The sequence below is a fragment of the Cataglyphis hispanica genome, chromosome 11 (genome assembly GCF_021464435.1).
Source record: "Cataglyphis hispanica isolate Lineage 1 chromosome 11, ULB_Chis1_1.0, whole genome shotgun sequence".
Taxonomy (NCBI): domain Eukaryota; kingdom Metazoa; phylum Arthropoda; class Insecta; order Hymenoptera; family Formicidae; genus Cataglyphis; species Cataglyphis hispanica.
In genome coordinates, this window is record NC_065964.1 from 275,177 (window position 1) to 292,621 (window position 17,445).

At 29.6% G+C, this 17,445-nt stretch overlaps 1 protein-coding gene across 9 annotated transcripts in view; it reads right to left on the reverse strand.

Annotated features, from left to right (window-relative positions):
- Positions 1–17,445, reverse strand: part of LOC126852971 (phospholipase D1) — a 32,184-nt gene that overhangs the window by 3,594 nt on the left and 11,145 nt on the right. For 7 of the 9 annotated variants that reach the window (XM_050598286.1, XM_050598291.1, XM_050598294.1 and 4 more), the window contains 2 exons: positions 3,460–3,700; positions 42–371 (listed from right to left, as the gene is read on the reverse strand). In XM_050598286.1, the coding sequence (XP_050454243.1) occupies positions 42–371; positions 3,460–3,700 (571 nt within the window). Of the gene's footprint in view, positions 1–41; positions 372–3,459; positions 3,701–17,445 lie in introns of those variants that run through there. The other 2 variants (XR_007687891.1, XM_050598293.1) reach the window with 2 other exon arrangements.

Below are 17,445 nucleotides of genomic sequence, written 5' to 3' on the forward strand. Positions count from 1 at the left end.
AAAACAATCGACTTGCACATAAGCATTTAAAAGGTACTTACCTTTATATTTTCCGCTATTTCTTGTGCTAATAATGGATCAGATAATGAGATAGGTATTTTATCTTGATATTGTTTCAACATAGAAAAATTGACTACTGTATCGGTAGGAATACATTGAAATACTTCTTCGTATATTTTTGTGTTTTGTTTGCTTCTAGCACACCAAATGTCCTTGTAAAAGGATTTGATAATGACATCGTCGATATTGATATCTTCTTCAGCATTTAATAGTCCCAAATGTTCGCGGAATAATTGTTTTCTCAAAGAAGAAGCAAATTTGCCACAAAGAAAAGGTATATCATTCATGCGCCCATCTTCAAATTCTTGATCCTGTTTACGATTATAATTTTTATTAATGTACATCGATAATGATAAAATTAATGACTTGTTTTATACTTTGTTCAAATAGCACAAAATACTATGATGAAATAAGTCAAAGGTATATCAAAAGTAATATCAAATTTATATAAAAAATTATAAATTTTAACACAAATGTAAAATTCGTATTCATATATATATATATATATATATATATATATATACAGGTGTCTTGCAAAGATTGTGCCAACGCTCGTGAGCGGGTAGAGGACAGTAAACTGAACAGAAAAGTCCTTTACCATTTTGCAATTTTCGTAATAATTATTGTAATAATAATTAATAATTATATTGTATAATAATTAATATTAATTAAAAAATATTAACAAATGAGCAAATTAGCAAAGTTTGGCTTCGCGACGAGAGTGATACGCGTAAGAACAAACACTTTTCGTTGCCGTGCGATACTATGAAACTTGCCGCTATCACGCATAAAGCGTACGTCCCATGGTCTAGCCGCGTGATAGCCGCGCGAAACACGTGCTCATTCGTTAATACTTTTTAATTAATATTTCAATAATTATTGCAAAAATTGCAAAATGGTAAAAGACTTTTCTGTTCAATTTACTGTCCTCTACCTGTTCACGAGCGTTGGCACAATCTTTGCAGGACACCCTGTATATATATATATATATATATATATATATATATATATATCGACTTCCGTTTCCGGTTTCAAGGTGTGGTTCATATGATGTTAGCCGATGACTAACACTTTTTTTAAATAATTATGTGTTAAATCGATTGTATTTCGTTTGTAGATGATTGTAGTGCATTTATTTTCGTTCGTTAGTTCATAATTAATTATTTATAATGTAGCATGTACTTTGTAAGTTGTAAAGCGAGGTCCACCCTGCCTACCGATGTGGAGAGTGCGGGAGAGGGGCCGAAGGCCGCCCTTGCATCCCTCCGTGTGTGTGTGTGTGTATGTGTGTGTGTGTGTGTGTGTGTGCGCGCGTGTGTGTGTGCGCGCGCGCGCTCGCATGTTTCCTGTCTATGCATGTACTTTGGTATATCTCACTTTAAATAATTTTTTAAAAATTAATTATAAACTAACAAACAAAAATAAATGCACTACAATCATCCACAAACGAAATGCAATCGATTTCACATCTATTTTTGTAATTTTATAGTTTATGTCGGCTAGTTTCATGGTCTACAATTAAATAATTAATTAAAAATTAATTATTAATCAACAAACAAAAATAAATGCACTACAATCATCTACAAACGAAATACAATTGATTTCACACATAACTATTTAAAAAAAGTGTTAGTCTTTGGCTAACATCATATGAACCAAAGTGTGTACCTCGTGGTATTTTCATGTGTGAGATTGATGGTGTGTAGAGTGAGAAGGTGAAGTATGAAAGGAGAATGAGTGAGAACGAAGGCGTGATTATGGCGTGGTAAACGAAGTCGGCTCATCAGAGATCAGATTCGCAATCGATCATTAGTCGTATCGATAATGATAACCTCGAGGTTAAATCGGGTTCGGCGATCGACCTAGAAACAAAGATCGTGTCAGGAAAGTCGAAATCAGGATCGTCAGGCATTCAGCATAAAACAAGGCAGCTCGAGGACTTTCCTGGAAATCATCAAAGGAAGGATCCAGAAAAGTCTCGCTTGCGTCGATCGGCGTCTCGGTTAAAGATCGAAGATCGTTCTCGTCGAGAATCGAGGCTCCGGTCAAAGGTCGACCATGATTATCAAGGATCGATCGGCGTCGGGCGTCGCGTCAGATGCTCAATGTCGAATCATCCGAGAAAGTCAGTCGAATATCGGCATCAGATCGCGATCAAAGCGTCGTCCGATCGAAGAACTCGGTCGAAAGAAAGTAGAGTGTGGCGAAGTGCAAATGAATGTGTGCGAGAGAAATGAAAAGCATGATGAATCGGAAGAAGAGATCCCAATTTAGAATAGGGCAAATAACGGTGTGTGTTTGTGTGTAGGCAGGATAGAAATAGATAGAGGTTAAATTATGATAAGTTAGAGTTAAGATAAATTGCAAGCTAGAGTTAAGATAGAAGTAAGCAATTGTATATGTATATATATATATATATATATATATATATATATATATACATATATACATATAGATAGATATATGATTTATTGAATCCCCTTGGGGTTACAATCTCTTACAATTGCTTACTTCTACCTTAACTCTAGCTTGCAAACTATCTTAACTCTAACTTATCATAACTTAATCTCTACCTATTTCTATCCTGCCTACACACAAACACACACCGCTATTTGCCCTATTCTAAATTGGGATCTCTTCTTCCGATTCATATCGCGTTTTCATTCCTTTCACACACATTTATTTGCACTTCCCACATCACTCTTCTTTCTCTCGCCCACTCTCTCTCTTTCCACCTGCTTTCCCTCCTTCTCCTCTCTATTTCTCCCCCTCTTGAATCTTATTCTCTAATCTTAATTGCACCTCTTTGCCACCTATTTTCCCCCATTCTTTCTTCAAATATCCTGGAATTCCACTTCCCTTAATGAACTCATAATACTTGTTGTAACTTGATCTTTCTATCTTCTCCCACCTTTCCTTTCCATCTAACTTATATATATATATATATATATATATATATATATATTTATATATATATATAGGGTGTGTAATAATAATCGCCTCACTCGTAATGGGCAGATAGAGCGGATTAAACCAAGGGAAGTCCTTCCATTTTTTTGTAGAACGCTTAATAAAAGAATTATTATTGGCGAGACTTTATTGTGATAAAGTCTGGCCAATCGTGATCTTTAGCCGGGCGCACATCAGTGAGCCGCGCGCTTGGTGGTATGCGTCAGCGCTCAGCTGCTACAGCGCGGCTCACTGACGTGCACCAATAATACATATGATATATTTATGATTAGTTTTTAATTATTTATGATATATTAGTTGTATATCATATAGGGAGAGGGGGGAGGTTATATTGTTATATTTTCTTGCATTATATTATTTGTTACTTCCACGTTATATTATTGTAACAAATAGTATTTACTTTGATGATAATGATAAATATATACTTACATGAATTACTATAGCTATCTCACTGTCTCTTGTAGCAACCATACTTCTGTCATTTATATTAGCTGATCCACATATTACTGTGTTATCATCTATTATTAATAATTTGCTGTGAACATAGATAAGTTCTGTTACCATTGTACCATTTAACATGGAATGTGTCCTTAAGCCATGAAATGTAATATATTCACTAGGATCTTCTATACCTGCTTCTATAAGTTGACTTAAAATAGCATCCTTTCCCCTGTTATTAAATAAAATAGAAGAAAAATTATATATGTCCTCCATTTTTTTCAATTTATACATATGTATTAAGAATATAAAAATAGCGTTTTCAAAAAAAAAAAAAAATAAATATAAAAATAAATAACCATTTAATAAATTGTTACATTACTTATTTAATTACGCCAAGTGTTTTTGTTGCACGCATGCACATATAAAAAAAATAAATTAAATTTGTAATATAAAAACATGAATCAATTTTTTCAAAATGTTACTTAGAATTTTATATAGCTTTATTTCATTAAGAGCGAACTATTGTACTTTCTGACTTCCAGTGAGTGAGTCTCGATTGCGCACATTACAGATCGGATACGACAAAATTTCTTGATCGGACACAGACCCGATCGGACGCAGTCCCGATCGGACACAGGCTCGTTCGGACACAGATCCAATCGAACACAGGCTCGATCGGACACAAACTCAATCGGATACATATAGTTGCAAATTGGACACCGAGCTGATTGGACACAGGCCCGATCGGACACCGGTCCGATCAGACACCGGCCCGATCGGATACAGACGCTAAAGTACGGTCTCTAATCGGGTGTCCAATTTGCAACCATATTTGTCTGATTGAGTTTGTGTCCGATTGGGACTGTATCTGATAACAACAGTATGTGTCCAATTGGAACTGTGTCCGATCGAGCCTGTATCCGATCGAGACTGTATTCGATCGGGTCTGTGTCCGATCGGGAAATTTTGTCCGATTCGTAATGTGCGCAAACAGAACAATCCCCTTCCAGTGGAGCATGTGTGGAATATGCATGAGCGAGACAAATAGTGAGAGCAAAGTTATTAAAATTTCACTTTTCACGTTTCTACCCTAAGGAAAAAGTACATGATCGACTTCTTCAAGACAAAGAAATATGGAGGAGAGGATTAGAAAAAATAATAATGGAAATAGAATCGAAAAAAAATGAGAGAAGAAATGGAGGAACAAATGATAGAAGAAAGAAAAACAAGAGAGGAGAAAAAAGAGAAGGAAGAATGGAGACAAGAGAAGGGGACATTAGAGAAAAAATAACAGTGTGAGAATGGATTAATGAGAAAAAGGAGACAAAAGACAGAAGGAACAATATTGTAATAAAAGGAATGAACTGGAAAATGGAAAAATTATGAAACAGAAAAATACATACACACAAAGAAAAGCTTAAAGGTGGACAGTGATAAAAAAAGCAGACAAAATAATCGAATGCGAAATCAATATCGAGACAGATAGTTGCGAGAATGATAGTGAAGAAAGTAGAGAAAGATGATATGAAGAGATAGAAAAATTAAGATCAGAAGAAATAGATGATAAGTAAGATATGGAAATCGACGAAAATAGAATAACTGGACGAGAAAGAAACTGGAGGAAGAAAGAAAGAAATGAGAACACGATAAAAAAACAGAGAGGAGATTAAGGGCAGTGAAAAAGGTTAAAAATCTGTTTTTATATAGCGGGAATATAGTGTAAATAACAAATGCAAAGAAACATGGAATTATTTGGAAGAATTTGTTTTAGAGCAGGAAGAGGTACAATTGTTACAATATGTCTGTTAAATTATATAATTAATAAAAAAATATTATTATTTATAGACCTCAAGGCAACATTTAATAAGGTAGACAGAACGAAACTGGGAAAAATGATCAAGGAAGCAGGTATAAAAGAACGGCTAAGGAGGATTGTGGAAATATATAAAGAAATAAAGAACAAGGTAAAACAGAAGAACAGAAGAATTTTGGGCAAGAAGTAGAGTGAAATAGAGGTGTTCTATGAGTCCTACATTATTTAATGTGTATATTATAAACTTGGAGACAAAGGTGAGGAAGAAACAGACCGGAGAAATCGTGATGGAAAAGAAAAAGTTGTGCTCGATTACATATGCGAATGATATAATTTTACTGCAAAAAATGAATAAAAGAAATGAGAAAATTAAAGAAATATATAGAAAAAAAAAGGATTGATTTTGAGCACTCAAAAGTCAAAAATGCTGGTTTTTGAGATAGGAAGAAGAAAGACAGGAAAAAGATAATTAAAATGGATGAAGAGAATATAGAAGAGGGGAAGGAAATAAGATATGTAGGATATACAAAGTGCCCCAAAACATCCGTCCTTGATAACGCTTGCGCTGAGCTGGTAGAGCATAGTAAACTGAACAGAAAAGTCTTTCATCATTTTTTTTCGCTTAATAAAAGAATTATTATTGAGTAAAATCTGACTAATCAGCAAAAAGAAAGAAGAAAGACTGGATAGAACAAAGAGAAAATACGTGAAATACGTGGATTCTAGAACTAGATATGAGAACATCGAATTATTTTAATGGAAGAAACTAAGATTGAGTAATTGTGTATGAAGGCAAGGAAGAGCCATTAATGAGAAAACTGCACGTCAGTCAGAAAAAAGGTTAGTAATGGAATGTATAACGGAGCTAGAAAGGAGTGGAAAAAGCAGCGAAAAGAGTAAGTAAAAGGAAAAAAAAGAAAAAGTGATGGAGAAGTTGAAAACAAGTAAGGAGGAGCTGAGAGAAAAAAGAGAGAACGCAAAGGAGATAATGTAGAGGAAATAATAAAAAGGATAAGAAAGAAACAACGGAAGAAAGAAGAAAGAAAATAGAGGAGTCTAAATATAATGAAATATATAAAAACATAATGATAAAAGAAATATCAGTATATTTACAAGGAAGAAGAGGAAAGAAAAATAGGAGTTGGATAGTAATATAAAAGTGAAAATATAGATGTGAAAATTAAATGAGAGGAAATCAACATTGATGAAAGGAGAAAAAAAGGAAATGTAGAGTATGCGGAGAAGAAATGTGATACATGTGCTAAAAGAATATGAAAAGACTAAAAATGAAATGCCAGTAGAAGAACTCTTCAAAGGAGAGAAAAGAAAATGGCTGTATTATTGAAAAAGATAAATATAATTAAGAAAAAAAAGAAAAGGAGAAGGAAAGGAGACCAATGAAGAGGAAGGAGCAATATAAAGAAAGATAGACGAAAATAGAGGAAGAATATCAAAGCAAACGAATTGTTGTTAGAAATAATAGGAAGGTTGAATATTTAATGTGTATTAGATTATTTAGAGAACTATTTCAGGATCAGTTTTAGTCAAGATCAATTTTTAATTTTATTTAGTCACTTTGGTTTTTTAATTTTTAAATTTGTCAGATTTTAGTTTGCAGTTATTTGTATATTTTATTTTAACTTTAATTTTAATTTTAATCTTAACGTTAACTATACTTTAATTTAGTTAAGTTAGTTTTAATAGGAAAATATGTTTAACAGAATTCTATGAGTTACATGAGTTAAATGTGTTAATTGAATTGAAGTTAAAAGTTTTTGAGTTTCTGAGCTTTTAATTTAAATTATTTAAGTAAGGTTAATATTATTATTATTATTATTACAGTTATTATATTAATTGTTCGTTTTTATTTTATTTTATTTTAGATAGGGGAGTATCATTATAGATATTATTATGTTACTATAAAAATATAGAATAGAAACACAAAAACACACAACATAAACACAAAGTAATAATTGTAAAATTGCAGAACTGGAAATCATCCAAAGTCGCAAGGCAGAAATTAATAAAATACATAAAAATTAAATTATATACTTTCTACGATATTTAAATTAGTTAATACGATATTTAAATAATTTTAAATTTTGCATATATTTATTAAAATATATTTTAAACTGTACACCCGTCTATTACAAAATATATTTATATCAAATATTGCTAATCTTTGATTTTAAACAATAAATATAAATCTTTTACACACAAATAATTTGTGAATTGCATTTTAAAATAATAATTGCGGAAGGATGTATTATTTATTTTACTGCGATTAAAGGCAAACTTGAGAACGTGCTATATTATATAAGACTGTTCTTGTAATAATCTTTTTTTATCAAAAGCCAGTATGATTGACTGCGAGTGAAAGATCAATTAAAAACTTCTATTAAAACAACCAATCAGTTGTAAAATATTTATAATGCCACAGAATACTAATAACGTCGCGAATAGAGAACCTTTAAGAAGAGATGAATCAATGAATAGATTGTTTTATGAAAACCGAAAATGAGAGAAACAAAGAAACGAGAAAGAGAGTACGACCATATATAGTCTCTATGAGTCATTCAAAAAATTGAATTTTTGTGTTTTTTTTTCAAAATCTCCTATTTCCGATTTTCATAATAAAACGTGACATAATGAAAATATTACTACGTTACAATTTGCTTTGAGCGTTAATTGAAATTTAAGATTATGAATCTAAGTTTACAGTTAGTACTAAAGAGTGCGTCTCGATGGAGAAAGAAATAACGGAACGGAACAGTAATTAACGGAAAAGAAACGGAAAGGAAATTAGATGGAAGATTAATCAATCAGAATGATTCCGTTTCAATTCAGTTTCGCTTTTTCGTAGCTGGATTCCCTATGATAAACATTTTACGGAACGGAATTAAAACGGACGTAATAATAAACTAATAATCTGTGTGATTGTATAATTATATGTTAATACGTTAACTTATTATTTAATATACGTTTCTTACTATTGAAAATGTTAACTTATTATTAACGTTTTTTTGTACGTTAATAACATCAATTTTAAATTTCATTTTCTATTGCTAAAATTGAGAACTTTTTTAAACATATTTTGGGGCACTGAATTCAAATCCGCAAGGCAAAATGGCCTATTAGCTCAGGAGAAAAATAGGATTAAAGTCTCAAAAATAAAAAATAAATAAAATAATTGTGCAAATTAAAAACTTGCACATGGCTTCCTCATAATTTTATTTCCTTTTTTTTATAATATCAGTAATCGTAATTACAAATCGAAATGATATTAGTTTTCGAGACTCTAAAATAGTTTTACCAATCATAATTTAATGATATTCTATTCATATAAAACAATTTAATGTAATATTGACAATTAATATGAACAAACATTTATTGAAAAATTCAAAATTTCATAAAAAAATAAATCGTTTCAACAATTCTAATCAAATTCAATACTAATGATCATGCTTTAATGATACTCTATTAATGTAAAAATATTTAGCCCAATATCTCAAAATTTAATAAAGTTAGAGCAACCACATCTTTTTTTTTTTAGAAAAAGTCAAAATTTTTAAAAATGAACTCTCATCAATTCTCATTAATTTTAATACCAACTATTCTTTAATGCTAGTCTATTAATGTAAAAATATTTAGCCTAACATCTCAAAATTTATGGAAGTAACAGCATGCACATACATTTATTGAAAAATTCAAAATTTCATAAAAAATAAACCTTTTACCAATTCTCATCAAATTCAATATTAACCATCTTTTAATAATATTCTATTCATATAAAAAAATTTAGACAAATATCTCAAAATTTTCAGAAGTTAGGACAACACCTTTTTATGAAGAATTTAAAATTTTATAAAAAATAAACCCCTTTATCGATCTTAGCCAAGAACAATACCAACCAACCTTGAATGATACTTTATTCATATAAAAAATTTTAGCTAATTATCTTAAAATTTATAGCAGATAAATCGAACCATGTCCTTTGATGCACATACAAATATACATGCACACATACTCGACATTTTATAAAAATATATTTTTTCGACGTTTTAGAACATTCTAAACACATCAAAATTAGAAAAAAATTTTTCCACAGAAACAAAGCTTCCTTTATGAGAAAGTAAAAATAAATATCGAATTTTTTACCGCAAATGCAATCGAACTTCAGACGCGCTTTTTAGATGTAGTCGCACTATGTCAAGTAGAATAATTGTTCTATTGCATAATCTGATTGCAGGTAAAAGATTTGATATTTTTATATTAAAATACAATATTTAAGCTTTCATTTGAATTCTGAGGTCTCTTGCGCTCATCTGCTACAAATTTTCAAAGAAGATAAAAATCGCGTTTTTGGGGGATTCCTATTCCGTTTTTTTCGAAATCTTGACTCTAATGAAATTTTTTTATGACAATTCAATGTTCAAATTACTGCAGAAACAGTGTTCAAATGCCCTGGTATAAAATCTTGTAAACTAGTGTAATTATTTCACATGGATATAGTATTCATTATTTTTTATCTACCAATAAAGTGCTACGTTTATAACATATTATAATATATTTAAAAATATAATATGTATTTTAATTTTAAAATATAATATATATTTTAAAATGTAATATATTTTAATTTTTAGGAACAATATAAATGTAAGTATTATAATTGGATATTGAAATACGATCAGTTTACACAGCATCTTTGTTTTGTGAATAAGAACCTACACTCATTGGTAATAAAAGAAAAACTATTTTCATAACAGGTGATATGAATTTCTCTAATATATTTTGTTAATAATAATAATAAATTATATAGATTATTTTGTTAATAAATAATTATTGCAGAAAATGACTATCGAAGACAATATTATATATGATAAAGATAAAATAGACTGGACGAAAATCTTATCACAGCTCTAAAAAAGAACTGCATATGATATGATATTTGCTTTATTAGTTGTTATAAATACGTAGCATTTTGTTAGTAGATAAAATATAACGAATGTCGTGTAAAATGATTATTAACATATTAAAAATGTTAATAATAAAGTTAATGTTTCTAATAATGATAAGGAACATATATTTAATAATAAAACAAATGTATTAATATATAATTATGAATTATATATTAATACTAAAAGTAACCTGTAACAACCTGTGTAAATTTATAATATATATATATATATATATATATATATATATATATATATATAATTAATTATATTAATTATATTAATATATTATAAGAATTATATACATATATATATATATATAATTATAAATTTACACAGGATGTTACAGGTTACTTTTAGTTCCATAAATAGTTTTTCATGTGGAATCCGGCTAAAAAAGCGAAACTGAATTGAAATAAAATCATTCTGATTAGCTTTCCACCTAGTTTCCTTTCCGTTACTTATATACATATATACAGATATAGTAGTAAATGCATATACAGTATGCCAGACTCTTACTTCTAGGGACTCTAGTCTCAAAATAACATTAGCGAATTCTTGTGTCGAAAATTACAAGCTTATAATGTTGACCAAATTATATATATTGGAATTAAATGGCGGAGATTAAAGCGCATTACGTTATTAGAATGCTTCCTAAATAACATAATTTTTAAATATTAAAGATTATTGATATTAATATAAAATAAAATACATAAACAGGTATTTTACGAGCTACGAAGAAGGAAGAAATAAAGATAAATTCTGCAGCTTCTGATAAAGATGTAGGGAAGCAATTAATTAATGAGAAAAATGAGCTTAGAGGTAACATAGTCGAAGAAAGAAATGAGTACACTGGAATGATAGACCAAAAATTACTACTAGGTAATAATCAGACTCAGGAAATAAATACAAAAAGTTTGAAAGATAATGATAAAGTAAAACAAATAATAGATATATATAATAGGCATTATATAATAGATATTAAAAAAACAAGATAAATTTAAGATAATTCTAATTCTAATATTTAATAAATCAATATTTAATAAATTCATGCTAGATTATAGAAAATTTTTAGTAGAACATAACAAAAGAAAAATAAAAGTAGAGAGATTTAGGAAGGAGAATTAGTGATACATTAAACAAAAGGGGAAAGAAAATAGCAAAACAAGTTACTTTCAAAAAACAACTAGTAATAAAAAAAGAATAAGAAAGAAAGAAAATAACGAAATGGATAGAGAGACTTGTTTATTGAAAAGAGAAGCAAACGAGGAAATTCTTAACAAAATTAATAAAAATTTTGTTCGTGCTATTAACATAATATATAAATCTTGAAAGGCTTATAATGAGCGTAATATATTTAATTTATTTAATTAAATCAGGTAATCTTTATTTTAATCATAACAATGATAGTTTAACCCTAGACGGGAGGTTTCGGCACTTACTGGTGCCTCCTAATATTAAGCTCTAAGCCGCTAATATTCATTATTAATCAAAATATAACAATGAATCTTGGTTTTATCGCTTGTCTACAACATTGTTTACGTTTAGATATTAACGATAGCTGGATTATTTCTCATTAACGCATGTTGTTCAGACTGTGATGCAGTCGTGTGAAACTTGGATTACACATGGCTGATGTATGTACTGGTGGTTTGCTGTGTCGTTCGTTAGTTTTTTTTCTCTTCCCATGAATTTATAATGTTGTCAAACTATAATAAGTTTAAAGTTGTGGACTGACAATGTTGAAGGAAAACAGTACAATCCTTTGTCATATTATACAAGTTATCTCACCTACAGTTTATCTGTTGGTCTCGATGTTGATGTAATGTATAAATGTAATTCGAAGTCACATCAATATTCGTTACAATAATACTTATAAAACTCCTACAATACAATATTGTGTCAAGAATGAGATGTTATGTCAAAACGGTAGACGATTAATAACGGTACAAAATCTTTCGTGCTTAAATATATACCTCATTAGAGACCAAGAGGACAACCATGTTTTAGTTTTCTCATTTTTTTATCTAGGAATTCAAATAACGAAAAATATTTGCTTTGTCAAGAAATTCAATGTCTTCAATCGTAATTTAATCCATTTTTGTTGTTTAATATAAATTGTTTCTGAAATTAATCTTTTGTGATAATTAGTTTCTGGATCTAAAATTAACACGTTATTCCACTTCATATTGTGTTTTTTATCTATCATATGTTGAATAATTACTGATTGTTTTGAATGGTGTAATTTGAAGTTATTTTTATGTTCTTGAATCCTAGTTTTTAATTGTCTCTTGGTTTGACCCACGTAAGTGGCTACAATCATTACATTCAATCTTATAAATAACATTGCTGTTAAATTCTGACGATGTGCTATTCTTTTGAGCTTTATTAAATCTGTTCAATCGATTAAACATTTAACATTTGTATCCTGCAGCAAACTTTGAACCTTGAAATGCACTGACTACATGTTCAGATAAATTTTTTATGAATGGTATTGCTATGAATTTTCGGTCTTCTATTTGTGTATCGTTTGAATTTCTATTGTTCGCGCTGAATTTTGATTTAATTAGTTTTTTTAGTCTTATGTGTACATATTTGTATATAAATGGGAGTGGGTAACCATTATCTAAAAGTGTTGATAACTATTGTGATGTTTTTTTGTGGAACGTAGGATGAGATAAGAGAGTATCTATCCCTATCAATAAGTCCGTATATGATACCAATTTTATAACATATAAGATGGTTCGAAAGAAAACGATAAGTATCTACCTAATTGTGTTGATTTTTGGTACCAATCAGTTATTATGGTATCGTTAATTCTATTTATTTTAATGTCTAGGAAGCTTATTGATTGGTCCATCTCTAATTCATGCGTAAACTATATTCTCTCATGATATGAGTTGAATATCGTGATGATGATTTGAACTGAATTCTTAGGCGTTGCTAATATTATATCGTCAATCTATAATAAAATGGAAGTGTTGTCCCTATTTTATGTAACGCTTTGTTTTCTATATCTTGAAGCACTATGTCTTATATTATGGATAATGATGAACTCATGGTACCGAATATTTGTTTGTAAATTTACATTGTGAAAAGTAAAATATGTTGAAGTCAGAACAAATTTAATAAGATTTAAAAACGAATCTTTGGATATGTCCGTGGATTTTTTTATGTAAGAGACCAACAGATAAGCTGTAAGTGAGATAACTTTTATTATATGATTTTTATTATATGATTTTATGTATTATATGACAAAGGATTGTATTGCTTTCCTTCAACATTGTCAGTTTACAAGTTTAAACTTATAGTTTGATAACGTTATAAATTCATGGGAAGAGAAAAAAACCAACAAACGACACAGAAAATCATCACCAGTACCATACACCAGCCATGTGAATGATACAAAGTTTCACACAACTGCATCGCAGTCTGAACAACATGCGTTAATGAAAAATAATCCAACTAACGTTAACATCTAAACGTAAACAATGTTAAACAAGCGATAAAACCATTCATTATTATATTTTGATTAATTATGAATATCAGTGGCTGAGGAGGCACCAGTAAATGCCGAAATGTCCCGTCTAGAGGTTGTCAAACTATCATTGTTATAATTAAAATAAAGATTACCTGATTTAATTAAATAAATATATTACGCTCGTTATAAAGCTTTTAAGATTTATATATTATAGAAAATTCTTAAATATGTTGCTAAGAAAATCAATATTGAAACTAATGTAGTCAAAAATAATAAAATCAAAATATAAATAAAGCTCCGATAATATAAATAGAAAAGAGATATAAAGGCAGTAAGAGCAGGCGCAGTAATAGAGGCGCATAAAAGTTTTTTATTAAATAGAATATTAATTTAACGTGTGAAACGGCGAACGTTTCGGCCTTTCTTTAGGCCTTCTTCAGTGCAATATTAAACGGAAAAAAATGGAGTTAATTAACAGTCAAATAACAGATTTACAAAAGCACGGTGTGCGTAAACGTATTATAAATTTCCATAAGACGTGTTTATGAATGTCGAGATGAATTTAAAGCCAACTGATATGTGTGTTTGGCAGGTCATTCTTTTCGTTAAGACTGGTCCGGGGATGTTCATCGCTTATTACATCCAGACTCACGATAAAAATTGTATCTGCTTCGGTGGCTTCAGAAAGTATAGTCACTATACTATAATAAGCGATAAACATTCCCGGACCAGTCTTAATGAAAGAATGACCTGCCAAACGCACATATCAGTTGGCTTTAAATTTGTCTCGACATTCATAAACATATCTTATCGAAATTTATAATGCGTTTATGCACACCGTACTTTTGTAAATCTGTTATTTGACTGTTAATTAACTGTATGCATTTTTTTCCGTTAGTATTACGCTGAGGAAAACCGGCCTAAAGAAAGACCGAAACGGCATTTCATACATATGTTAAATTAATACTCTATTTAATAAAAAATTGTTATGCGCCTCTATTACTGCGCCAGGTCTTTTTTTTTATTGCCTTTATATCCCTTTTCTATTCAAAAATAACAATAATGGTAGAGATAACTATAGAATAATTAATAAAGACAATATTATTAGGAACATAGAAAAACTAGTGAAAGTTCAAGGAAGATTAATGTGAGAAAAAAAAGGAATAAAAAAGGAGAGGATACAGCAAATAAAAAAAGGACAACAGATTTGCAGCAATAAAGGGGATATAATTATTATAGGTAAACTTAATTCGAGAAAATGTTCTATGAAGGGAGATAGGAATTTTCTACAAATTATAGAGTTAAGGTTTTAGAAACAAAAGTGAAACCAATAAAGATAATAAAATCAGGCTTTAATGTAATTAGATTTATACGATGATAGTATAATAAAGGATAATAATCATTTGGATTTTTATAAAGGTATTCCATAAGAAGAGCTAGAAGAGAAGATATATAGTTGGACATAATAGAAAGGTTCAGAAAAAAAGAAAAAGAGTTGTTTCAGATTGGGACATGTCATTACAGAAATTTGGCGAAGGATGATAAAAATAAGATTATCTGCGCAAAGAATATAAGAAAACATTAAAATAATAAGATAAATGGAAAGATACTAAGGAACATAATCGTAACCTTTGAAGGAAATAAACTACCAGAACAGTTAAGTTTGTTTGATAGGTTGACTGCTATAAGAGTAAGACCATACATATCATCGGTTAAGTAATGTTACAAATGCTGTAAATATGGACATGTTAAGCAATTTTGTATAATAGAAAGAATACAGCTTATATGTTATCTGTGATAAGAAATCTCACAGTAACTGTGAAAGTTATAAAGTATATAAATGTGTTAATTGTAGTGGCAAACACAAAACTAATTTTAGAATTCAGTATATGAATAGAAACATTCAAAATATCAATGCGAAGAATTGTATCTCAATCTATAAAGCAAAGAAATTAATAGCAGTAAGAAATAAAACATATCAGAATCCGTGTATACACTCGGAAAATTAGCTGAATTTACCAGAAGCAAAAAGAAAGAACAAGATGACAATATGACCGAGAACAGGAATAAGAGAGAAGGAGAAATCATGAAAATTAAATTCAGGAAAGAATAGAGATAATAAATTTAAAAAAGTAAAGATAATGATATAAAAGCAAAATATAACAATGACTGATCGGATACAAACTCGATCGGACACAGTCCCGATCGGACATAGTTCCGATTGGACACAGTTTCGATCCTACACATTTGGTTGCAATTGGACACCGACCTAATCGGACAGACCCGATCGGACACAGGCCGATGATTGAACTCAAACCTATCTGTCTAGTTTTCTGATAGTGAAACTCCCCTGCAGGCAGGAGCGGAACAAACTGCCTCTGCGCAAACACCTTAATGCGAAGTGAGGTATTAACATAGATTTACAACTTTTCATGCGAAGTGAGATTTCACATGTGTTTACAATTTTTCACGTAAAGCGAGGTTCAACTTAAAGCTATGTATTGATAACTACTGTCTTATATGAACCTTTTTTTATTTCCCGAAGTTGAGTTCACATGCAATTTATTTCTCACATTGAAAACAACTGAGCTTGTGTCTGATTGAGCTTGTTGTCCGATTGGGACTGTTTCCGATCAGGTCTATGTCCAATTGAAAAATATTGCCGATCTGTAATGTGTGCAATCGGGACTCACTTGCAAGAAACACGGAGGAAATTGGATACAACGAAGATTAAATTTTTAATTGGAAGAGAATGGAAAAGTAAAAGATCAGAATTAAGTAAACAAATTAAAAAATATGACATAATTGATCTGATGAGAACCAAAGCTAGTTACAAAGATAACATGAAATTTTCAGGATATACAGTTTACAGAAATGATGGACTATATAGAATGGGTAGATCAGATGGTGTTGTACGTGAGAAATAATAGCACAATCATAAATTGTTGACCTATAAAAAATTTTTATCAATATATAATAGATTGCATAGGAGTAGATATACATGGAACAGATAAGGATATTAAGATTATATATAATATACTGATATATAGAAAGCTAGGGTATACTAAAAAAAAAAATACTTAGAAGAAACTGTAGAACTTAGGCAAATATACCAATAATACTATCATCTTGATAGGTTTTATGTTCTTTATTTTAATGCTCACAATTTCTCATGAAATTGCTACAACTCGGACAGAAATGGATTTATATTAGTAGAGAAATGTGACGAATGCGGATTATACTTAATAAAAACTCGGATACGTTAACTAGAATAGGAGAAGCTGGTAAGAATCCATCAAATTTGGATTTTATGTTTTATACGGAGATCTTAATACATATAATACATAGAATTTTCTACAAATAAGAAAGAGATACATGGAGATCTAATCACCATCCCATAGCTTATATAATTCATGAGGAATTAAAAATTTATAAAAAGATCACTAATAGAATAACAATTAAAAGAACTGACTGGAGAATATTTGAGAAAATAATGGAAAGAAATCTGACAATGTTCTCTTTTTAAGAATATATAATAAAAAATCATTGAAAAATATGACTTGCTCAATGATATGATTTTTAAGACAGTTGAAAAAGCTTCTGGAAGAAATAATAATAAGCTACATTAAGATAAAAAAATAAAAATAAATAAGAGAACCCGATCAAATAATGAGATAAAGATTGCAAAGAAATTATCAAAGATAGAAAAGAAAAGCTAAAAAAAT